Genomic DNA, 26,601 nt, shown 5'->3' on the forward strand with positions numbered 1-26,601 from the left:
GTGCTTCCAACTTTGTGGCAACAACAGTTTGGGGAAGGCCCTTTCCTGTTTCAGCATGACAATGCCGGCGTTCACAAAGCGATGTCCATACAGAAATGGTTTGTCGAGATCGGTGTGGAAGAAATTGACTGGCCTGCACAGAGCCCTGACATCAATCCCATCGAACACTATTGGGATGAATTGGAACGCCGACTGCGAAGCCAGTCCTAATCTTCTAACACCTCATTAATGCTCTTGTGGCTGAATGGAAGCAAGTCCCCGCAGCAATGTTCCAACATCTATTGGAAAGCCTTCCCAGAAGAGTGGAGTTTGTTATAGCAGCAAAGGGGGGACCAACTCCATTTTAATGCCCATGATTCTGGAATGAGATGTTTGACGAGCAGGTGTCCACATATTTTCTTGGGTATTAGACACACCCTCAACAGAGAGACGTCTCAAAAGAGACATCTAGTGTTTGAGAGTAAATGTTCTGAGCTTTATGTGCATTCCCCTACAATTGAACTCCAGCTTGAATCTCAATATTGAAGGGCATCTAAAATTGACACTGAACAGTATGATACAGACTAGTTAACTCAATGTGCTTAACGCCTTGTGTTGTGTCAACACAGATTGATAATGGGAAGCACAGTGACCACGAGCAGACTAGTGTCATGGAGCACCTGCGTCTGATCCTGGCGACGATGTCTCTGGTGCGGCTTCAGCGTCCAGAGGCCCCAGGGCTGGGGGAGTGGCAGGAGGACTCTGGGCTGGGCCTGTACCGCGCTCCCGAGGATGGAGCCACAGCTACTGCAGCCACAGATGGGGGAGGAGCTGCTGCCTCTGGACAGACCTTTGGTCTTGACCACAAGGTTGGCTTAATTTGGTCTGATGCATTTGATGAATAGGAAATACTACGGAAGCTATTGTTGTCTTATATATTGTTTTAAAGCTTCCCTTGTTTAACAGGACAATGTCAACCAAGCTGTTAAATGATAAATTGGATTGGCATCCTACTTGTTATTGAACTCTTACAGATGGCCTGAAAACTAATCCATACAGAGATGTTGCAGATGCAGTAATACATAATGAAGGACTTGTCTTCATTGTATTCTCTGTGTTGTGGTCCTGCAGGTGAGAGCACTGGAGAATATAGTGTGTGTACTGAACAGGGAAGTAGAGAGGAGTTCTCTCACTTTAGAGGCCTTCTCACGGCAACATCGTCTAGACCAAGACAAGATTGAGAACCTCGGCAACAAGGTACGTCAACTAGAGCGTACTCTCACCATGCGGGACCTACAACTGGCTGAGACAGACCAGACTCTGAGAGAACTCCAGTTTTGCACCTTTGATGGTGTCTTTGTCTGGAAGATCGCCGACTTCTCACGGCGCCGCCAGGATGCTGTGGCCGGGCGAACACCCGCTATGTTCTCACCAGGTTAGATCTGCCCTGATTATTTTATTCTTATGTTATTCACCGGTCCTTATGGCCTGCAGTTACAAGTTGACTGGCTTTAACTTGAAAATCCTTCTATCTTCATTTAGGAAAATCTGATTAGATATCTTTCTTTTTATGTCCTTGCTCTTTAGTGTATCATAAGTATACCATACTCTATGCACATTTATGGCAATGTAATTCCACAAGTATGCACTCATTTTTACCACAAGTGACTCAATAAGTCACAGATGCACATACTGTGATTCTAATATAGTTCCTCTTATCCCGTAGCATTCTACTCAAGTAAATATGGCTATAAGATGTGTCTGAGACTGTATCTGAATGGGGACGGAACGGGTCGAGGGACTCACCTTTCTCTTTTCTTCGTGGTGATGAGGGGCAAGTGTGACGCTCTGCTCAAATGGCCCTTCAGTCAGAAGGTAAGACTTGAGTAAATAAGGGATACGAAGTATATTGAAAGCATGAGCTTTCCAATAGAATTCCAGGCACTGGAATCTATGCCAAGGTACATTGAAGCTGTTCTGGCTCGTAGTGGCCCAACACCCTATTACGACATTTAGTTTTTGTTTCCTTTATTTTGTCTGTTACCTGTGTCTAACATTAGTAACTACAACAAAATGCATTATAGTAAAAACTAAATATTAAATCTCCGTCCTCTTTCCTCGTTCTCTTCCCTGCAGGTGACACTGATGCTGCTGGATCAGAATAACAGGGAGCATATCATTGATGCCTTCCGGCCTGATGTAAGCTCCACCTCTTTCCAGCGGCCAATCAGTGAGATGAACATAGCCAGTGGCTGCCCACTCTTCTGCCCATTGGCTAAACTGGCAGGCAAGAGCTCCTACCTTAGGGATGACACCATTTTCATCAAGGCCATTGTAGACCTCACAGGCCTGTAGTGACTGTGGAAGTCAAAGGCTTGTAGAAGTGGTGGTCAAAGGTCTGTAGAAACAGGAAGGGGTAGTTAAAGGCCCAAAAATGCACAGCAGAAAAACACACACAATGATGACTTATGACCATAAAATACATTTAATTATAAATATATTAAATAATATAATATAATTATAAGCATAATCTAGGCAGTGTCTATTTAGCCAGCTAACAGCATTTGAATAAACTCAGGTGGGTCAGAAATTCTCTCAGGGAGAGCGCTATCTCAAGCGTTCGGTCCATTCGTCAGATCTGCAGGATTATATAGATATTGTGAATTGTATTCATTGAAGGCACTGGGAGTCACATTTGTGGAACCATCAAGTGTGCAGGATGCACCACCAGTTGCATGATAAGGCATTTACAGGGTATTTCCAACATATTGTTAATCAGATTGCAATGGAGGGTCTAGCCCACCCCATATGGGCCATCTACAAGTGACGTATTGTTCACCATAGTTCACACTGTAATATTTAAAGTGATAGTTACAGAGTCTTATAGTGGATGTCAGAAATAGATCTCGCATATGGGACAATGGAGCGCCCTTCACTGGTAACGAAAAGAGAGATCAGTAGATTGGACACCATTGCCTTGAATTAATAAGTCTCAACATCCTTTACATAAACATGCAAATTGTGGTGGACTGAACCAATGCTTGAATAGAGGACCACAGTATGAGTCATAATACCCATAAAACCTAGCAGTCAAACAGGGAAATGGTTCCAATCATTTTTTCACCATTAATTTTTCCCATAGGGGATTTTAGAAACACTTAAAATGAGATGTTTTGATAACTGTAAATCTCTCTAGGACAAGGTGACTTTTATAAATATACTCACCTGTATTTACCCCCAAATTCAATGCTAATTAGCTGCTAATGTGGCTATCATAAAGGACTACAAATACCATGATGATCTGGGCGAGACAGCCGAATCGAGGCAAAGGTAATAATGTCTGGATTAACTAATGTTAGCGGAATGTAATAATGAATAAATTGGCTACATTTCTTTAAATGGACAATTCTGTGAACTGTCTTGTGCAAGTTTTAAATTGACACAATACCTGTTAGCAAAGGTGTCGGCTAGAGATGACGTGCCGGAGCTTACAGGGATTTGTCGTTTTGCATTATGTCTACGTTGATGCCAATTAGTAATTTATTTTCTGCAAGTAAATAGAGCAGAATATATTGATAAATCACCTTGTCCAACAGAGATTAATGTGGTTGTCAAAATGTCCCGACAGGGTGTGCCTCCACGAATCATCCCTGAGTTTAAGGGTGTCTAAAATCCCCTATGGGGAAAAAAGAATAGTGTGAAAATGATTGGAACCATTTCCCTGTTTGACCTCTATGTTTTATGGGTATTATGACACCTTCACTGTGGGGTTCTTTTGGCCCTCTTGCTCAGCCTATTTCTCACTGATTGTAAAAGATCCGTAGTGTTATTTGCTAATGTTTTATAAAAATGTTTGCTAAAGTATTTTTCACTAGAAAATGAGTAACCTTACCGGCAAAATATACTTTTAACATCTAATGCTGTTAGCCGGCTAGATAACCACTGCCTCTAAATAATATATAAATCTCACACACAGTGCATTCGTAAAGTATTCAGACCACTTGACTTTTTCCTCATTTTGTTACGTTACAGCCTTATTCTAAAACTGATTAAATTGTTTTTTTTCTTCATCAATCTACACACAATACCTGAATAATGACAAACAAAGGAAAAACTGGTTTTTAGAAATGTTTGCAAATGTATTAAAAATAAAACTTAAATATTACATTTACATTAGTATTCAGACCCTTTACTCAGTACTTAGTTGAAGCACCTTTTTGCAGCGATTACAGCCTTGAGTCTTCTTGGTTATGACGCTTACAAGCTTGGCACACCTGTATTTGGTGAGTTTCTCCTATTATTCTGTGCAGATCCTCTCAAGCTCTATCAGGTTGGATGGGGAGTGTTGCTGAACAGCTAATTTCAGGTTTCTCCAAAGATGTTCAAGTCTGGGCTCTGGCTGGGCCACTCAAGGAAATTCAGAGACTTGTCCCGAAGACAGTTCTGCTTTGTCTTGGCTGTGTGCTTAAGGTTGTTGTCCTGTTGGAAGATGAACCTTTGCCCCAGTCTGAGGTCCTGAGCACTCTGGAGCAGGTTTTCATTAAGGATCTCTCTGTACTTTTCCCCGTTCATCTTTTCCTCAATCCTGACTAGTCTCCCAGTCCCTGCCACTGAAAGAGCAGATGCAGCATGATGCTGTAGTGCCAGGTTTCCTCCAGACGTAATGCTTGGCATTCAGGCCAAAGAGTTCAATCTTGGTTTCATCAGACCAGAGAATCTTGGTCAGAGTCCTTTAGGTGCATTTTAGCTAACTCCAAGCAGGCAGTGGGACCTTACCAAATCATGTCCAATCAAGATGTAGGAACATCTCAAGGATGATCAATGGAAGCAAGATGCAGCTGAGCTCAATTTCAAATCTCATAGCAAAGGGTCTGAATATTTATGTAAATCAGTTGTTTCTGTTTTTCATTTTTTATAACTATGTTTTTTTTTTAAATATCTAAAAACCTGTTTGTCATTATGGGGTATTGTGTGTAGAGTAATGAGGATTTAATCAATTTTAGAACAAGGCTGTAACGTAACCAAATGTGGAAAAGGGGAAGGGGTCTGAATACCTTCCGAATCCACTGTATATACACTACTGTATGGTGTGCATAAGTACACCACAGCATAGACATATAAAGTAAAGATATGATTCAATACATTATCATATTATAAATGAATTATATAAGATAACTGTTATAAAGTGATAAGCTGAGGAAGCTCCTTCTCTTTTCAAATACTAAATGCATCTTTACTTTCAAATAACAAGCTTATTTCTAGATAGTGAGCTCACTCATAAATACCCTTTAGCAAGCTATTATATATGCCAGGGATGTGCAACTGGTGGCCCGCGGTCCCCTTTTGTAGGCCTGTGGACCAATAAAGAAAAAAATAGGTTCAGGTGGGGGGGTGTATGGATGTGGGTACGCAGAGTCACAAGGAAACTGTGGACCCTCATTAGTTCTGTTTTTTTGTTGGCCTCATCCAAGTTGCCAATCCCTGATATAAGCAATTGTATTGAATATAACAATGGAGTGTTTCTGAATGTTATTTACTTGTGACGGGCTCTCTTTCTTGTGTAAAGTGAAGAAAGACAATATAGATCTAACATTAACACATGCTACAAGTAGATCGCCTTCACATTATTCTGGGTCATTCATTATCTGTGTGTGATTTACTGAAGCATTTATGGTTAAGCTTTTATGATTACGTTTCTGCATGTGTTCATGTAGATCTAGTATGAATCTTTAATTATCACATCCATTAAATTGACAGACTAAGATTTTTTTTAATGTGCGTGTGTGCGTGCGTGTGTGTGAGAATTATGTTCCAAAAAAATGTATGACATAGTACTGTTGTACCTGATTAGGGCTGTTGCAGTGACCTTATTACTGCCACACCAGCAGTAAAATCCCACATGACCATTGAATCACCTCAAAGTGTTTTCACACTTGGTCCCTTTCAGACAATTTTTGTGAACTAAGTGCAGTTTGCTTAATTTTTTTTTCAGTGTGCACACTCCAAAGGAACGCATACCCCTCTAAAGAGCCCCAGAAGCGAGCCGAACTGAGACCATCTCAAGATGTGGTCTGAGTTCGGTTCCCTTGAATTCCTCAGTCCGGTTCCCTTTTTTAGGGCAATGTGAACACAAAGCCACTCCGGTTCGCTTGTCATTATTCTCACATCACACACTAGAATACTGCAACACCGTTTCCTCTGCCATAACCCAAGGAATTAAATCATCAACATGTACTGATCACATCTTTACTAATGCTGCAGATATTTGCTTTAAAGCAGTATCCAAATCCATAGGATGTAGTGATCACAATATAATAGCCATATCTAGGAAAACCAAAGCTCCAAAGGCTGGGCCTAATATAGTGTATAAGAGGTCATATAAGACATTTTGTAATGATTCATATGTTGATGATGTAAATAATATTTGCTGGTCTGTGGTGTGTGATGAGGAGCAACCAGATGCTGCACTTGACGCATTTCTGAAAATACTTATTCCAGTTACTAATAAGCATGCACCCATTCAGAAAATGACTGTAAAAACTGTTAAATTGCCTTGGATTGATGAGGAATTGAAAAATTGTATGGTTGAGAGGGATGAGGCAAGAGGTATGGTAAATAAGTATGGCAGCCCAACTGATTGGCAAACGTACTGCAAATTTAAGAAATCATGTGACTAAACTAAATAAAAATAAACTACACTATGAAACAAATAAATTATATAAAGCAAGATAATAAAAAGTATTGGGGCACCTTAAATGACATTTTGGGAAGAAAAGCCAACTTGGCTCCTTCATTCATTGAATCAGATGGCTCATTCATCACAAAGCCCACTGATATTGTAAACTACTTTAATGACTTTTTCATTGGCAAGATAAGCAAACTTAGGGATGACATGCCAACAACAAACGCTGACACTACACATCCATTTCTGTCGGACCAAATTATGAAAGAAAATAATTGTACTTCTGAATTCTGTAAAGTCAGTGTGGAAGAGGTGAAAAAATGGTTGTCTATCAACAATGACAAGCCACTGGGGTCTGACAACCTGGATGGAAAATTACTGAGGATATTAGTGGACAATATTGCCACTCCTCTTTGCCACATCTTCCATTTAAGCCTACTACAGAGCGTGTGCCCTCAGGCCTGGAGGGAAACTAAAGTCATTCCGCTACCCAAGAATAGTAAATCCAATCAAAGTTTATTTGTCACATGCGCCGAATACAACATGTGTAGACCTTACAGTGAAATGCTTACTTACAGGTCCTAACCAACAGTGCAATTTGTGAGTAAAACATAGGTATTAGGTGAACAATAGAAATAAAAAACAACAGTAAAAAGACAGAAAAATAACAGCCAGTGGTGAGGCTTTATACAGGCACTAGTTAGTTGGGCTGATTGAGGTAGTATGTACATGTAGGTATGGTTAAAGTGGCTATGCATATATGATAAACAGAGAGTAGCAGTTGCGTAAAAGAGGGGTTGGTGGGTGGTGGGGGGGACACAATGCAAATAGTCCGGGTAGCCATTTGATTACCTGTTCAGGAGTCTTATGGCTTAGGGGTAAAAACTGTTGAGAAGCCTTTTGGTCCTAGACTTGGCGCTCCGGTACCGCTTGTCATGCGGTAGTAGAGAGAACAATCTATGACTGGGGTAGCTGGGGTCTTTTACAATTTTTAGGGCCTTCCTCTGACACCGCCTGGTGTGGAGGTCCTGGGTGGCAGGCAGCTGTTGCAGCTGTAGAACCTTTTGAAGATCTGAGAACCCATGCCAAATATTTTAGTTTCCTGAAATGACTGCAACACTCAACAAAGAGCTGCAGTTCGTTTCAGAGTGGGTGGCAAGGAATAAGTTAGCCCTAAATATTTCTAAAACTAAAAGCATTGTATTTGGAACAAAACACTCACTTAACCGGGCAGCACGGCTGGCCCTTGGATGTACACAGAGAGCTAATATTAATAAATATGCATGTAAATCTCTCCTGGCTCAAAGTGGAGGAGAGATTGACTTCATCACTACTTTTATTTTTGAGAGGTATTGACATGTTGAATGCACCGAGCTGTCTGTCTAAACTACTGGCACACAGCGCGGACACCCATGCATACCCCACAGGACATGCCACCAGAGGTCTCTTCACAGTCCCCAAGTCCAGAACAGACTACGGGAGGCACACAGTACTACATAGAGCCATGACTACATGGAACTCTATTCCACATCAAGTAACTGACGCAAGCAGTAAAATTTGATTTAAAAAAAACAGATAAAAATATGCCTTATGGAACAGCAGGGACTGTGAAGCAACACAAACATAGTCACAGACATATACACACACACACACAATAACACACGCACTGTACGTACACATGGATTTAGTACTGTAGCTATGTGGTAGTGGTGGAGTAGGGGCCTGAAGGCACACAGTGTGTTGTGAAATCTGTGAATGTATTGTAATGTTTTTAAAATTGTATAAACTGTAAACAGACACTGCTGGAAGAGTAGCTAATGGGGATCCATAATAAATACAAATAACCCCTCACATTGGAACCACACGAGGGAAGATGATGATGTGCAGGCTCTCAGAAAAAATCATGCTGCTTTGGGATATTGATTAGCGATTGTCAAGGAAGCACAGAAATTCCAAAATATGTGTGGAGATTTTAGTTCAGATTATTAATTTGCAATATGTGATCTATAAAGAGAGCTACATAAGCTGTTTTATTCACTTGTGGGGTTTGAATAGTGTGAGAAGACAACATATTTGGTGAGAATCACAACATCAGGTACAAAATCAATTCTAGCTCTTAAAGGGACAGTAGCCTATGGGTGTACAACTTTCAATGTAATCTGCAGTTATTCTTTTGCTATGTATTCTGTTAACAATCATATTTACATGTTAATAGTATCTTCTGATTACAATTATGTCTCATCTTTTAACTAAATGCAATCTATTAGCTTCCAAAATGTTGTTTTCAAGCTAACAACAATGCCATCACGCACAGATGCGCGTGACTCTTGGCGGCAGTAAGAAAGCCATCGCCATCTGCACCCATTCAACATAGCCTTGATTTATTACTTCTAAATAAAGTCACTTTTTGGGGTTCTCATATACTTACAATTACTTTTTGATTCTTGCTTGAACAGTCGGTAAGGTTATATTTGGTTGTGATCTTTGGAAAATAACTATTTTGGATGCAGCGGTTGTTAGCTATAATGCTAACACTCACTGTAGCAAAAGCTAGCCAAAGAGCCATTTTACTGTTTTGTATAATGTACACTCAGCAAAAAAATAAATGTCCCTTTTTCAGGACCCTGTCTTTCAAAGATCATTCGTAAAAATCCAAGTTTATACACTGTTTTCCATGCTTCAATGAACCATAAACAATTAATGAACATGCACCTGTGGAACGGTCGTTAAGACACTGACAGATTACAGACGGTAGGCAATTGAGGTCACAGTTATGAAAACTAAAGAAACACTAAAGAGGCCTTTCTACTGACTCTGAAAAACACCAAAAGAAAAATGCCCAGGGTCCCTACTCATCTGCGTGAACGTGCCTTAGGCATGCTGCAAGGAGGCATGAGGACTGCAGATGTGGCCAGGGAAATAAATTGCAATGTCCACACTGTGAGACACCTAAGACAGTGCTACAGGGAGATCGTCCTCGCAGTGGCAGACCATGTGTAACAACACCTGCACAGGATCAGTACATCCGAACATCACACCTGTGGGACAGGTACAAGATGGCAACAACTGCCCGAGTTACACCAGGAATGCACAATCATCAGTGCTCAGACTGTCCACAATAGTCTGAGAGAGGCTGGACTGAGGGCTTGTAGGCCTGTTGTAAGTCAGGTCCTCACCAGACATCACCGGCAACAACGCCGCCTATGGGCACAAACCCACTGTCGCTGGACCAGACAGGATTGGCAAAAAGTGCTCTTCACTGACGAGTCGCGGTTTTGTCTCACCAGGGGTGATGGTCGGATTCGCGTTTATCATCGAAGGAATGAGCGTTACACCGAGGCCTGTACTCTGGAGCGGGATCGATTTGGAGGTGGATGGTCCATCATCATCTGGGGCGGTGTGTCACAGCATCATCGGACTGAGCTTGTCATTGCAGGCAATCTCAACGCTGTGCATTACAGGGAAGGCATCCTTCTCATGTGGTACCCTTCCTGCAGGCTCATCCTGACATGACCCTCCAGCATGACAATGTCAGCGGCCATACTGCTCGTTTTGTCCGTGATTTCCTGCAAGACAGGAATGTCAGTGTTCAGCCATGGCCAGCGAAGAACCTGGATCTCAATCCCATTGAGCACGTCTGGGACCTGTTGGATCGGAGGGTGAGGGCTAGGGCCATTCCTCCCAGAAATATCCGGGAACTTGCAGGTGCCTTGGTGGAAGAGTGGGGCAACATCTCACAGCAAGAACGGGCAAATCTGGTGCAGTCCATGGAGGAGATGCACTGCAGTACTTAATGCAGCTGGTGGCCACATCAGATACTGACTGTTACATGTTCTGGTGGAATGATTTGTCCTGCACTTAGTAAAAACCCAGAGTGTATTGAGTGAATGTTGGAAAAAGATGTTGGTCCCTTAACATAGCAATATGAATGCAAAGAGGACTCGGAGCACAAAATAGATGAAGTGACCTGGTAAGAGTTTAAAGTCAAGGGGAGTGTGAATATGAAAAAAACAGAGTTCTTTAGCTTTTCTTTTTACCCCTTAGTTCGGTTAATTTTTTAACCTTTATTTAACTAGGCAAGTCAGTTAAGAACAAATTCTTAACAATGACGGCCTACCAGGAACAGTGGGCTAATTGTCCTTTGTTGAGGTGCATAATGACATTTTTACCTTGTCAGCTCGGGGATTTGATCTAGCAACTTTTTGGTTACTGGCCCAATGCTCTAACCACTAGGCTACCTGCTGCCCCATTTAAAGAGGACTATATGTGAAAATACCCTTAATCTCTTCTTATGCACTCTGGACATGCGTTGTTAGTACGCAACTCACTTAAGACCGTTGTAGTGGAAGAGTGAGAGAAGGTGATATACTTGCGATGTGCACTGAGACCCAGCATGATGACTCATAGCCACGATTAACTATATGTATCTCTTAATAACTGCATAATGGTGCAAGTTAGACATGCTCATTATAGTCATACTGAGATGTGATGTAAGGCTCACTAGATTGCTCCAGAGATGTGCAGGGCCTGTTGCATGTATTTACATATTGGAGTCAGATTGAGACATTTAGTTTATTATATTCTACATAATGGTTGGATAATTTCCACACATCTACAGAATGATGACCCCCTCATTCTCAGTGATGGGGAATTCCACCAACTTACACAGATGCCATTATACAAGTAATAGCCTACCTCACAGTACACGTGACAGAAAAAAATGTAAGATGTTTTTGGTACATACTTTGTCTAACCTATACTCAAATTAAACAAATTCTAGTAATGGCCTTTGAGTGTGGACTGTATTATGATGCATACTGGATGGACTGGTTACCTTATGCTACGCTCCAAATGTTCTATCCATGAGTCTGGGAGAGAGCATGTAGGCCTAAGTGATGTTGGTTCATTGACTGTGCAGGGAGGCTTAGTTAGCCTACAATTATAGTAAATGAGTATTTGATTTTGAATAGCTCAGTAATAGAGAATTATTATATTTCTAAGAAATTTAAGTTTTGTATCATTCACAACACAATCTAGTGTGTAGGACCCGTTTCAAATAATCATTTTCACACTCAACATTGCCACTTCATATGCACACTCGCTCTGGAATGGGAAAAATATCCTTTCTTTTATTCAGCTAAGTTCAATTATATTCTTACAATAAAATAATGTCATGGAACTTTAGCATTTCCGGTCTGCTAAATCAACTAGCCTACATCCCATAGCCAAATAACCCAGTAGGCCAACTCATTCTGTCCTTCTGAAATACATACATTTTTAGACTGGTCTAAAGGAAATGTATTGTGATGTGGTATATTAAATGGATTTGTTACTTTTTTTAAATGTAGATTTTTTAAATGTCCCAAAGGCTTGCATCAGCGGCTTGTAGCAGGTTGTTTTCATGGAGATGCTAAACGTGTTTTCTAATTAACAGGCCATTACCATGAGAACAGCAGTCATTTGCATGACAACCAGCTGACTAAATTTTATGACTGCCACAGTCCTATAGCTGATACAGCTAAATAACTGACTGTGGAGAAAATACAAACTACCTGAAACATAATGGATCTTTTGACAAAACTTATTTTGCATCTGTCCTAAAGAAATTGTGGTAACTTAACCAAAGACAGTCAACATATTGAGTACTTGTGTGTTTGGCTCTGATCATAACTGAAGACAAGGATCTCAGATTGAACCTATCATGAAAGTGATAGAAATGTCTTATTTATTTTTTAAAAAGTCACTCAAAGCTGGCGTAAAGTTGCAGAATAGCCAGTGAAAACAAAACAAAAAACAGACATTTAAAAACAAACTTTTACAACATGTTTTTATGCATGACGAGAGCTGGGATAGGTCTCTCCAATCAGAGGTCATTTCAGATGTCATGATTGCAGATCTGCGGACATCACTAATGTGATGGTACAACCCAACATAAAAAAAACGTGAAAGAATATATAATTACTCGTATTGACAGAGCGAAATACTTAAAAAACCGAAGACAAGAAATGGGGTGGTCTTTGACCATATTTTAGTGTCTCCTTTTCCTTTAGTGAACAAACTATCATTTTCTCTTCTGAAGTCCTCTCCAATGTTTCTTCTCCAGTAGTTCATTCAATAATTGGAAACATGATCATTAAATAAAATGAATGTCACATCCCCCCCAGACTTTGCAAAGGTCCAGGAGGAACTTGTCTGATCTTCACTGTAGGAGCAATTCACCTTGCTAGGTGTCACCTTAAATAATGACATTTATGGAGAGGACTGTTGCACCTCCTTCTGGCTTACCCCAGCTCTCACATGTACCACAATGTGTAGGCAGCCATAACACAGTGAGTTCAAGGTAAAAGTATGATTTACCCACACTGAAGATAACTACTGGAGAGTGCGTGTGTCACCCATGAGTCTTTCCCCCCACTATCTCCAGTCCCCTTCCGCCTGTCTCAGGGTTTCCCGTTGACAGAGGTGGTCTTCTTGTTGCGGCCCAGCCAGGAGAGGAGGCTGCGTGGGCGTGGGGGGTGGGCGGGCGTCTGGGCCAGGCGGACCATGCGTGGCGAGCGCCAAACCTTGATGGTGGAGTCGTCGCTGGCGGAGAGCAGCAGCTCCTGGTCGGCCGGGCTGAAGGCCACAGAGTTGACCACATCGTCGTGCTGCAGCCGCGCCAGGCAGATGTTGTAGTGGCGGTCCCAGATGTAACCGTGTTTGTCCTCTGCGCCACTAGGGGGAGAGCGATAGACCAGTCACTGGTGACTAAAAGTAATGACTAAAGTAGGTGATTTCTGTGCTCAGTTCAACTTCATAAAACTAATTCTGAACAGGATTATGGTGTTATCAAATCAGAAAATCTGCATATGGTAAGACATGTCCTTCATATAATCCACACAATTTCTCCCTGTTAGTATCGGACACAAACGTCCAATACCTTTACACAGACAACTTTTAAAAAGGGATCCGAAATTCTTTATAAAACACCACCATAGCAACCCCATACTGCCTGTAAATGTTAGAGCAGACTTGACATACGTACCTGGCCACAAAGTCTCTGCTGACGTCCAGGAAGATGAAGAAGCACTCGTCGTTGGGCGTGAAGGCTCGGTGGGCCCTCAGGCTCCGTCTCTCCTCCCGCAGGCTTTTCAGGTCAATAACGTGCAGGTCGATCTCCTCGGCAATGGGGGGCGGAGACATGGGGTCAGAGATCACGCAGCCCGCCGGCCAAGCCCGACTGTTCACATACAGATACCTGGACAGACGGACAACAGCATGGACATACTTGTTCAGCATTATAAACAAAGTGAGGAAAGCAAGGTGATTTGCAAGACAAATAGTTACTTCAAGGGGTTTCAGGTACACTCCTCCTGCAACATCTTTGCCCCTGTAGCCATGCAACCAAGTTATCCAGCCTCTTCACACTACTACTCATGACTAACACTCACTCACCTGTGGTCTGGAGACAGGCCCATGCCGATGATGTGGCCGTGAATGTCGATCACATGGTCCAGAGAGTCAAAGAACTCGTCAGTGCTGCGCTCCTCCCCCAAAACAGGCCCAGACGTGGTCATCTGGTCAGGCATGATCCGCTTGATGCCGATCTGGTGGGGGGAGTAGGTAAGGCTGCCGGTGGTGAAGAGCAGGTAGGTCTTATCCTCTTCGTCCCCAGGGGCCGAGGAGAGCACGTTGGGGTCTGGGGCCTTGGTGTGGGTTCTAGCCATGAGCCGGGCCCACTTGGTCTCCAGCTCCCTCGCCTCTGAGGCCTCACTGTGACGACCCTGAGGGCACCAGAGGGAGAGGGGAGAAAGGATCAGCGAATACCAAATCAAGATTAGGGATGGGCAAAGTTAATTGAATATCCGAACAGATGTTAGTATTCGATTACTTGAGTTGGTCATTTTTTTAAATCTATATTTTTTGGGCCTATTTTGACAATGAAAAAGTTGTTACAAATGTAATTATCCTTGTGACATTGTTATCTAAAATGATATACCATGACATTTTAAATACTTAAATGGCTGCATTGCACTTTTTATCTCAAAGTCAAATAATTTCTGGATAACAATTAAAAGGGGAAATCAGGAGTTGGACTTATGAATTAATTGTACTCATTGATTTTTAAAAGAATATATAAAACATATAAATGTCTCATGAGCTTAGTTCCACTGCCATTACCAATCAGAACCCAAAATATAAGCTTGTTTTACTCCATTGTTGTTTACAATTTATTACAAACTATAGCCTCAAAACATGGTTAAAACTATCATTTTGATATAATGGATGGTCAGTCCTTGCATCCATAGCGTTCTATGAACTTGAGTGGTTAAATTTCTCCAGGCCCAGCCATCAGCTTTTTACTGAACCAGGGAGACAGCTTTGTTATCGTTTCTACTGCAGATTGCCGCGTCGAGTACCTTACTGTGATTTTGACCATTTCAATTGAAAACAAAAGAAACACAATTAGCTTCTTAGCAAAGAGCAATATCTCAAGCATGAATTTTGCTAGGACTGTCGGAGTGGTCTGAGTGGGGAGGGGGAAACTGAAAACTAGATGTTATTGGTAGAGAGGTTTGGAACTCTTTCTTATCGGTCTATTAATGAATTTACCGCCTGGTGACATCACAAGACAGGCAAAACAGGCTAAAATTTCAAGCAGCATTTTCAAACAGCTCTTTCACCAAAAGGGGATCATTTTCGCAGTATTATTCAAACCTCATTGTGAAAATATACACAGTGTACAAAACATCAGGAACAACATTCTCTTTGCATAACAGCTTTCACCTGGTCAGTCTATGATCCCTTATTAAATCCACTTCAAATCAGTGTAGGTGGGGAGGAGTTGGCCTCCAACTACTCTTAAACGCAAGTAAAACTAAATGCATGCTATTCAACCGATCACTGCCCGCAACTGCTCGCCCGTACAGCATCACTACTCTGGACGGCTCGGACTCGGAATACGTAGACAACTACCTAGGTGTCTGGTTAGACTGTAAACTCTCCTTCCAGACTCACATTAAGCATCTCCAATCCAAAATTAAATTTAGAATTGGCTTCCTATATCGCAAAAAAGCATCCTTCACTCATGCTGCCAAACATACCCTCATAAAGCTGACTATCCTATCGATCCTCGACTTCGGTGATGTCATCTATAAAATAGCCTCCAACACTCTACTCAGCAAACTGGATGCAGTCTATCACAGTGCCATCCGTTTTGTCACCAAAGCCCCATATACTACCCACCATTGCGACCTGTACGCTCTCGTTGGCTGGCCCTCGCTTCATACTCGTTGCCAAACCCACTGCCTCCAGGTCATCTATAAGTCTCTGCTAGGTAAAGCCCCACTATCTCGGCTCACTGGTCACCATAGCAGCACCCACTCGTAGCACATGCTCCAGCAGGTATATTTCACTGGTCACCCCCAAAGCCAATTCCTTCTTTGGTCGTCTATCCTTCCAGTTCTCTGCTGCCAATGACTGGAACGAACTGTAAAAATCTCTGAAGCTGGAGACTCATATCATATCACTAGCTTTAAGCAACAGCTGTCAGAGCAGCTCACAGATCACTGCACCTGTACATAGCCCATCTGTAAACAGCCTCCATCTACCTACCTCATCCCCATACAGTATTTATTTAGCTCCTTTGCACCCCAGTATCTCTACTTGCACATTCATCTTCTGCACATCAACCATTCCAGTGTTTAATTGCTATATTGTAATTACTTCGCCACCATGGCCTATTTTTTGCCTAACTCCCTTATCTTACCTCATTTGCACTCACTGTATATAAACCTTTTGTTTTATTTTGTTCTACTGTATTATTGACTGTATGTTTTGTTTATTCCATGTGTAACTCTGTGTTGTTGTTTGTGTCGAATTACTATGCTTTATCTTGGCCAGTTCGCAGTTGCAAATGAGAACTTGTTCTCAACTAGCCTACCTGCTAGCGTCCCACCTGGCCAACATCCAGTGAGATTGCAGAGCGCCAAATACAGAAATACTCATTATAAAAATTCAGAAAAGATACAACTATTTTACATAGGTTTAAAGATGAACTTCTTGTGAATCCAACCACGGTATCAGATTTAAAAAATGCTTTACGGCGAAAGCATACCTTACAATTATTTGAGAACATAGCTCAGCAGACAAATCATTACAAACAGTAACCAGCCAAGTAGAAGAGTTACACAAGTCAGAAATAGAGATCAAATTAATAACTAACATTTGATGATCTTCACATGTTTGCAATCAGAAGATATTAATTTATTCAATAAATGTTCCTTTTGTTCGATGAAGTCTTTTTATATCCGAAAACCTCCGTTTTGTTTGCGTGTTTTCTTCAGTAATCCACAGGCTCAAACGCAGTCACAACAGGCAGACAAAAAAAATCCAAACTGTATCCGTAAAGTTCATAGAAACATGTCAAACGATGTTTATATTCAATCCTCAGGTTGTTTTTAACCTAAATAATCGATAATATTTCAACCGGACAATAACGTCGTCAATATAAAAGGTAAACAAGAAAGGCACTCTCTCGGTCGCGCGCATGAAAAAGCTCTGACACAGCAGGGTCCACTCATTCAGGCTGCTCTTACTCCCTCATTTTTCAGAATACAAGCCTGAAACAATTTCTAAAGACTGTTGACATCTAGTAGAAGGCATAGGAACTGCAATGTGAGTCCTAAGTCAATGGATACTGTAATGGCATTGAATAGAAAACTACAACAAAAAATCCTTCTTCCTGAATGGATTTTTCTCAGGTTTGCGCCTGCCAAATCAGTTATGTTAATACTCACAGACATTATTTTAACAGTTATGGAAACTTTAGAGTGTTTTCTATCCAAATCTAGTAATTATATGCATATCCTGTCTTCTGGGCCTGAGTAGAAGGCAGTTTAATTTGGGCATGCTTTTCATCCAAAATTCCAAATGCTGCCCCCTACAATAGAGAAGTTAAATAAAGGTGAAAAAAAAAGAGACAGGTTAAAGAAGGATTTTTAAACCACGAGACACAGATTGTATACGTGTGCCATTCATTTGATTGAATGGGCAAGACAAAAGATTGAGTATCAAGACTGGTCCACCATCCAAAGGACATCCAGCCAACTTGACACAACCTTGGGAAGCATTGGAGTCAACATGGGCGAGCATCCCTGTGGAACGCATTTGACACCTTGTAAAGTCCATGCCCTGACGAATTGAGGCTGTTCTGAGGGCAAAAGGGGATGCAACTCAATACTAATGTTTTGTACACTCAGTGTATATAAAAGACAGTAAATCACATTTGACTGCACTGGGCCTTTAATAAAAAAAATTGAATGTAGTTTTTATAACGTGCGTTGAGCTACTGCTGCGCATTTATTTCACGTTCACATGCTATCAGAGTTATCGGAAATTCCTAGTTCCAACTGGGAAGTTTCACTTGAACGACCCTCCAAATTAGAATTATAAGTGGACTGAATTGCTACATTTCACCACCAACTTTTTCAACCAAAAAAAATGAAACATTTGACTGCTACTACCTAATCAATATGGATAACGTAGCTAGTTTGACCATATTGTCAATGTGAAGCAAGCTAACTTTATTATTAGAAATGTTACCTAGCTTATCAAGTTTGCTAGAATCTTATTGGTTGAAGAATTGTTCCTGACAAAAGCATATGAATGAAACAGTCACATTTCCGACATCACCACTAGGAAATGGGAAGTTCGGACGAGCACGTGAACGCGGCATTAGCCCCCCAGTCTGCCCTGACATTGGCATGTTATTTTGCCAGTTCCAAATGGCAATTACAGACGTGCAAACTCTGTTAGGTGCGCAAGACTTGAGACCGATCAATGCAAAACACTCACCAGAAAACCTTGACTGAATCAGTTCCATCATGGCAAAAATCGGACTTTTCACTAGCGGAGAAAAGCAGCCTGTTCTCTGCCATGTGCATGTATGTCATTTTGATTGGTCAAGAGAGTCCAGAGCATTTATTTCTATTACATTTTTTGTAATTTCAACTATCCGGATAGTGAAATAATGTCAAATGCCCATTCCTCATCAGGATGAAGTTGTAAAGTGCATGTGGTCAAATGACTATTTCGCAGACTTTCCATTTGTTACATAGAAATCCATGTTTTCATACTGGCCTTCTCTACTGTAACACACAACCGTTGGGAGTGCCCACCTGTATGACATGCTCCAGCCCAGAGGGGGTGAGCTGAGGGAGGTGGGCTGTTGACAGACCCTGCAGTCTCATCTCCCGCCGGCGCTCTTCGTCGTCCTCCTCATCCTCCTCGCTGTCAGTGGTGCCCAGGTCAAAAAGCAGGGGTTGGTGACTCAGGGGCTGGCTCTGACCCTGGGCCTCGTAGTCAAGCAGCAGGTCTGGGGAGTCGTGGCGCCGGCAGTGGGCCACCATCACGGTGCGGATGGTGCTGGCGTTGATGTTCTGGATCTTAAAGAGCCGCTTGACCACGTTGACATTTTCAGACTCCACATCCTGTGGAGAGAAAGGCTCATGCATGAACACACATGGCACAGTGAAATACATACAGGTCATTAGACTGGAAGGAACTTAAGCAAATATACTTATGGGGCTGATAGCTCTGACTAGGGGAGAGCGAGGGGGAGCTGACATGGACCAAAGACAAAGAAACTGATTAATTCACATTAATTCTGTGCGAGACATCCACAATTTAGCTCAGTTTGACCAGTCATACAATGATCTAGTCAAAATGGTCAATATATAAATTGTTCAAGAACTGTTGTCCTCTACCAACCATAACATTTTGACCATGTAGGGGACCGACCTGAAAGGCTTTGTTGAGCCAGAGCACAGAGCAGGAGGTCATGTTGCCGATCCAGTGCAGGTTGCCAGAGATGAGGTGGGTCTCGTTCAGCCAGCAGCCAAACACATCATAGGGCTTGTTCCTCACACGTGACAGGAGGGTGTAGTTCTCTGTGGAGGAGGACAAGACAGTTATGGTTCTCCATGTTTTCCACATCAGATAATGAGCCCTTAAACTCGATCACCGCATGGGCCATATTGAAAAAACAAGAACTAATTTGTGGGCCAGACAGACTGTTTACAACTGCAACCCAAACTGGACATTGTTTTACTATTTTAAAAAAATAATATATATATATATATATATATATATATATATATATATATATATATATATATATATATATATATATATATATATATATATATATATATACACACCCCTTCATAAAATGTCCACTTATGTACATAGGACGTTGTATATAGCATTAACAAATAATAAAAAATAGCCTACCGTAAAACTTCCATTTATAGCCCCAGCACTTATTTACTTAAATCACTGAACACAACAGGCGCTTAGACAGGTTTTTAGAGACAGGCAACCATTTCTTTAATGCACACAGCTTTCCTAATTAGCATAGTTAATTGTTTAATTTGAGCATTTTAAATACATTTCTTCATTTCCTGCACCAATGTGTCACGCTTATTTGGTCGTTGTATGCCTTTAATTATTCTGTCAAGGAAAGTTTTTTTTTCTTCTCCTCCAACTTTGGCTTTTTGGCCAGTTCTTACTTTTGCCACTAGAGGGCGATCAGACAATTTATACGGGTTTGTACCAGACATGCCATGTCCGCAGTTTTTCGGCCAAATAGGGCAACTTTGAAAACGAAGTTGCGGGTAAAAATGTATTGCTCGCGGGTTTCGGGTTTTTGATCTACTTCTAAATTGCATCGCGGCCGCCATGACATTTCTCATTATTATATTTCACTGTGACCTGCTGCTGCTGACTATCAGGCAAGTGAGAAGGCTGTTACTGAACAAGTGGTGGGGAAGGACGGAAGGGTGTGTGTTGAGATCACTGGTTGAGAAAGCGCTGTAGCTAAGTCACGGAGACCGAGCAGCACGCGCGCATGTCGTGACAACTTTTTACCATTTGTAGGTAGGCTATTTAGATTGTCATTATGGAGACACCTATTACCAACCATTTTTCCAGAAAACATTAACGCGGTAGAACTGATATAACAGCGACAAAGCACTGGAGAATGACTTTAGGCTCACTAGAGCGCTTTAGATACATTTGCTCTGTGGTGGTGGTTTAAAGTAAACTGCATTTTAATGTCGCCTTTTCTGATGGAAAACCGTATCAAGCGAAGGGTTTTATGCGTGCTCACGAGTTAAGGTCTCAAGAGCTGCGAGTGGAAACTTGAAATTAAAGTTATGGAACTCCCTCTTGAGCTTCTGTTATGGGGAATGACATTGATTAAAATGTGGAGAATGATACATTTGCATCTGTTGGCCATCAAGTCGGCTATTTATTTATATGCCATTGTAGACTACTGTAGTCTACCATTTGATACAAGAAATATGTTGAAATTACAATATGCTGGAGTCATTGCAAATCAATTTGTGCCACTTGTGTAGCCTACATGGAGCAGGAGAACGGATTTAATAAATAGTTTATAACTTCAGTTTGTTGTTGTAGGCTTGTGTTATTATGCAGTTATGAAATGGTCATGTTTAATTAAATTGGAAGTTATCCATTGTGATCATGGTGACAGATCTATCGCAAATGTATAATTCTCCCAATTTAATGTCAGTTTCATTGTGGATTTTTCCCTGAAATAGATGTTGGCCTATAGGCTACCTGCATCTAGCGCAGCAAACCACGGCAAAGCTGAATTGCAATTATAAACCCCGATTTTAGTCAGTAGCCTATGCCTATTGAAATAAATTTAACAAATAGGCCATTTATAATGGTTTGTAGTCTTAACATCTGACTGCCAGAAAATAGCCTAACAATCAATCATCCAAGTGATTTTTTATTATTATTATTTTTTTTTTCTTGCTCAGAGATTGACATTCTCTGTCCAACTTTCATCACTCAATTTCTCCTGTTGGATTTATCTATAGTAATGTACATGCAAACAGGATTATCAACGTAATTAGAGCAGTAAAAATAAAAGTAGTGTCATACCCGTGGTATACGATCTGATATACCATGGCTGTCAGCCAATCAGCATTCAGGGATCGAACCACCCAGTTTATATTTATGAATGCTGATTGGCTGACAGCCGTGGTATATCAGACCGTATACCATAGGTATGACAGATCAAATATTAAAGATGCACTATGCAGAAATCACACCACCATTTCCTGATTGCAAAAATGCTAATAGTTTGCCTTATTTTAGTCTGTGACATAATCAAGTATAGTGTAGAGAATCATTGCACGACGTAGTGGTAATTTACCCGTGTGTGAATCCTTTATCAAATAATTTTGACAACCAAGATGACATTCTCTGTAGGCTACAGCAATGACTGTTGCAACTGAAACTTGGCGTCTACATTTAGCCTACAACACATTTCAACTCCTCTAAAAGAGGACAGGCTCATTGTAATGGCTGGATGGAATAAATGAAACCGTATCAAACATATGGAAACCACGTTTGACTCATTCCATTTATGTCATTACAATGAGCCTGTCCTCCTATAGCTCCTCCCACCAGCCTCCACTGGTAGTAGTAGCTATGGTCTGGCTTGGGTGTGTCAGAGCAAATATGTAACTTTAAAGACCTGTATTGCATGTAAAAAGACAGTGTGAGGAAATGTTTGTTGCCTAACTGTTAGGGTGAAAATTAAGGTGCGCCTGCGTATGTCATTTAGTGCGCCTGGGTATATGTCATTTCTTCCACATTATGTCTCACATGAGTCACAATGTCAGTGTGTCGTAACGGCATTTTGTGTCCCAAAACATTTATAATGAGGATAACTTGCATTTTGAATTAAGTCATTGGTCTTTAAAAAAATAAAATTGGGGTTTGTGATACACATTCCAGAAAAATGACCAATGAAAGCACAAGAGAAAGAGCAAATAGAGGAAGAGAGACAAGGAAGGAGACAAAAGCGAGTGAGAAACAGCAGGAGAGAGTGTGTGTGTCCTACCCAAGCTGATGACAGCGATCTCCCCAGAGGAGGAGTGATGAGAGCCCAGGTAGACTCCAGACACCAGTAGCAGGGTGTCGTCAGCGTTGAACTGGGAGAACTGGGTGTAGCCCCAGTTGAACTGGCGCATGCTGGAGCTGTGCACCATGGTGATGGTGCCATCGGGCCGCTCTGTGTCCCAAAGCTGACCAGCACAGGCAGGTGAGAGGAGGATGTTAGATAATGAGAAAAGCAGTATATTGGGGTTGTTAACTGGATTCATCCTGACATTCGTGATTTATAGTTGTTGATTATTATTAATGTACTTATTTGACATTTTTACTGCACTGCTAGGAGCTATAAACAAGTATGTCGCTGCACCCACTATAACAAGTACTAAACTGTGTACGCGACCAATAACCTTTGATTTGAGATGTCAAATCTACAGCTACGATGTGCAAATCTCAACAATTACATTTGTTTCCCCTACTTCCCATTTTTGGGCACTACAAACTTGAAACTAAGGTCCACAATGGCTCCTGTGCTGTAATATTGACAAATAGCTATATTTTAGTTTTTGCATTATAGCAGACAATGATCCATTTGGGCCATTATGCTAACATTGGTCTTGGGGCAAAAATGTATCCTTGCAACTGTTATTGTGGAACATCTTTATTTGGCTTATCCCTGGCACTAGGCTAAAACTACGGTCTTCTCCAGTCATATAATGTGACGGACCTTGACGGTGCAGTCTTTGGAGCAGGAGGAAAAGCGGTGTCCGCGATGGGAGAAGGCCAGGTGGAGGACCTGGTCATGGTGCTCTTTCAGAGTTTGGACCTCCACACAGGGGATACAGTCAAACAGACGCTTGAACTCCCTGTACCATGACAGAGAAGCTAGGGACAGAGATAGGAGGTAGAAGTCAAACATCTATGCAAATCGGCGACAACAGTACTTCAAGCCACTGCGCAACAGTTAACACGAGAACACAAGATAGTGACTCAGTACTGCAATAATTCATACCTCAAGTAGGAGCTGGACAAGGGCACTGTGTGCTGGCCTGGCACATTCATTTTTTACAGTACAATACTTTCCTTCTTTATAAGTTGAACTATGTCCATCCTTTCCTATGATGGAACCATTAATTTGCTGAAATCAACATAATTTCCTGTATTGTTGGGTTTAAAATGGAATTAACCCAACCCTACTGCCTGGTGTTCTATGTGACCTACCAGGGTGTCTGGGCACAGAGCGGGGGATCCTATAGTAGCTGTAGAACAGCTCCCTCCACAGGAACTCATCTTTGGACACTGCCAACCACTGTCTGCAGGCCAGGCCAGCACTCAGCACAGTGTCATGAGGGAGACGCAGGAAGATCTCAAGCACCAAGCTGTCTGGCAGGGCTGGGCCATCATCCATCCTGACATCCTGCATGGGAATAGCACAGGTAAAAGTGTTCTTCTGATACACACTTTAGGCCAAAGTATTGTTATTAGGCTATACTGTAACACATGCATGACCGCAGCACCCTAAATGTGTAAGACCCTGCCCCACAAAATAACCCTACCTCCCACTCTCTCTCATTCTATATTAAGTATGACAGCTGAGAGTTTGACAGGAGATCACCACATGGCATGTTTTCCCACTGAAGCCCAACAACCACTTCACTGGACTGGTTGCATGATATCATGAGTTGATTCAATGAAGTGGAATAAACCAGTCATGTTGATCATTAATATGGAATAATGACAACAATGAATGGGGGCTATATCTATAAATGTGTCATTTCCTGAAAAGCTGCTAGTTAACGTTATCTTGCATTCGCCAGAAAAATAACACCCTTCCTGTAACGTTAAACGATATCTAGATACTGTAGCTAACTACATTGTCAACAACAGACAGCAATTGTCAATGTAACTAGCTAGTTAGCTAGCGAGGCTAGTTGAGAATTATCAGTTGCATATCGTCCGAGTTCAGAATTATCAGCGATGATGTTAGCTAACTCGCTACATAGGCTAGCTAAAAGGAACAGTCACATTAACACTGACAACACCGTTACTGTTTGTTTCGAAATATGTTAGGAATAATACACATCATAAAAGGTAACGTTACCTCGCCAGCTTAGCTACTGGTTAACGTCACGGGATGCAAAACGGTCACCTCACCAGTTAGCTAACGTTAGCGACCTTACGCAAAAGCTAACTTAGCTAGCAAATAGCTAATCTAACGTTACAAGCTAGCTGTCATTCGTTCCTAAATGTTACTTTGCCAGTTTGTAACGTTATCTTTCCATTACCACATTATTTCAATATAAACTATTCTGGTTTTATTTCCACAAAATAAATTCGAACAATAATATAAAATCGTGACCCACCTGCCCTTTGACAATCTGTATGCAGACAAATCAAATGGCCAGCCGAGGATAGCTAGTCAGAAGCGAGTGAAAAAAAATTCAACAACAATCTTCCGCCCCCGGCGAGACGTCTGGTCGCCCATTAAAAGAACCAACAAGTCAATTGCAGAACCCTCGCTACTTCATAGGAAGGGTAACTCAATCAAATACAGAGCGACAGCCTGCCAGTTCCACTCTGTGGACAACGAATCCCATTGTTAGGGTGGAGACATACAGTGCCTTTAGAAAGTATTCATAACCCTTGGTTTATTCCACGTTTTATTGTGTTACAGCCCGAATTCAAAATGGATTAAATATATATTTTTCTCTCACCCATCTACACACAATACCCCATGATGACTAAGTGAAATCATGTTGTTGTTTTTTTTAGTTTTTCCAATTTTTTTGAAAATTAAATATAAAAATATTATTTTTATAACTATTCTCACCCCTGAGTCAATAGATTTTAGAATCACCTTTGGCAGCGTTTCCACCTACAAGTCTTTCTGGGTAAGTCTCTAAGAGCTTTTCACATCTGTACAATATTTGCACATTATTCTTAAAAACAAATGTCAAGCTCTGTCAAGTTGGTTGTTGATCATTGCTAGACAGCCGTTTTCAAGTTTTGCCATAGATTTTCAAGCCAATTTAAGTCAACTGTAACTAGGCTACTCAGGAACATTCAATGTCGTCTTGGTAAGCAACTCCTGTAGATTTAGCCTTGTGTTTTAGGTTTTCGTCCTGCTGAAAGGAGAATTTGTCTCCCAGTGTCTGTTGGAAAGTAGACTGAACCAGGTTTTCCTCTAGGATTTTGCTTGTGCTTAGTTTTATTCTGTTTATTTTTATCCCCAAAAAACGTCCTAGTCCTTGCCGATGACAAGCAGAACCATAACATGATGCAGCCACCATCATGCTTGAAAATATGAAATGTGGTAGTCAGTGATGTATTATGTTGGATTTTCCCTGAACATGATGCTTTGTACATCACAGATGTCTGCACCAGTAATTATGGATGAATAATGCACTCACTCTGGCTGTCAACAAATTCCTCTATCAACAAATAGCTACATGGTTTTGCACATTCCATTTTCCTGTACCCAAGGAGACCTTGAGTAGGCCCACCACACACAACAGATATTTTATTTTGTTTACTGCTTACTATTGATATTTTGTGTTTATAAATCTGTGGTTATTTTTATTTAACCTTTATTTATACAGGGAATCCCAATTGAGACCAAGGTATCCTTTTTTATTTTTTGTTTAACTCTGTTTATTAAGTTTTACACACACATACATGACAACACAAAGCAATATAAATAATATACTCAACTAGAAAAAAAAATACAAATAAAAATAGAAATAAAAAAATAGCTTTAAAGATACCATACTTTAGACAAGTTAAACACACCAGGGAGAAGGCTACAAAGGTTAAAGGGCAATCTATAGTACAGGGAGAGAACAAACACCTCACCATTGTTCCTGTAAACAGTCAAGGGATAAGGGCGGAGAAATGCTTTCAAATAAAGTTTACAATGCTTTTTTTAAAAAAAATAGAATGATTATTCATGTAGGCGTGAACAAAATGTAAAAATAACTGGGAAAAACAAGCTCACACTTCAGTCTCTGCCCGGGCAAGATGAACAAGGCATC

General features: G+C 41.2%; 2 protein-coding genes across 4 annotated transcripts in view; one reads left to right on the plus strand and one right to left on the minus strand.

The window, feature by feature from the left end:
• The window catches only part of traf2 (tumor necrosis factor receptor associated factor 2), a 29,439-nt gene extending 20,145 nt beyond the window's left edge, over positions 1–9,294 (plus strand). For 2 of the 3 annotated variants that reach the window (XM_021590205.3, XM_090226186.1), the window contains exons 8-11: positions 609–848; positions 1,111–1,414; positions 1,706–1,854; positions 2,116–9,294. In XM_021590205.3, the coding sequence (XP_021445880.1) occupies positions 609–848; positions 1,111–1,414; positions 1,706–1,854; positions 2,116–2,334 (912 nt within the window). In that variant the 3' untranslated portion in view covers positions 2,335–9,294. 3 annotated transcript variants of the gene reach the window in all.
• A 3,052-nt stretch (positions 9,295–12,346) lies between these two features.
• fbxw5 (F-box and WD repeat domain containing 5) lies at positions 12,347–25,263 on the minus strand. The gene is made up of 9 exons (XM_021590874.3): positions 24,934–25,263; positions 23,792–23,987; positions 23,298–23,455; positions 22,581–22,764; positions 19,442–19,590; positions 18,820–19,131; positions 14,096–14,424; positions 13,686–13,898; positions 12,347–13,375 (listed from the first exon to the last, which is right to left on the minus strand). Exons 2-9 carry the CDS (start codon positions 23,976–23,978, stop codon positions 13,102–13,104), a joined length of 1,806 nt encoding a protein of 601 aa, XP_021446549.1. The 5' UTR covers positions 23,979–23,987; positions 24,934–25,263; the 3' UTR covers positions 12,347–13,101.
• Between the last annotated feature and the right edge of the window lie 1,338 nt (positions 25,264–26,601).

This window comes from Oncorhynchus mykiss, chromosome 29 (assembly GCF_057628025.1).
Source record: "Oncorhynchus mykiss isolate SJ-2025 chromosome 29, ASM5762802v1, whole genome shotgun sequence".
In the NCBI taxonomy this organism is placed as follows: Eukaryota; Metazoa; Chordata; class Actinopteri; order Salmoniformes; family Salmonidae; genus Oncorhynchus; species Oncorhynchus mykiss.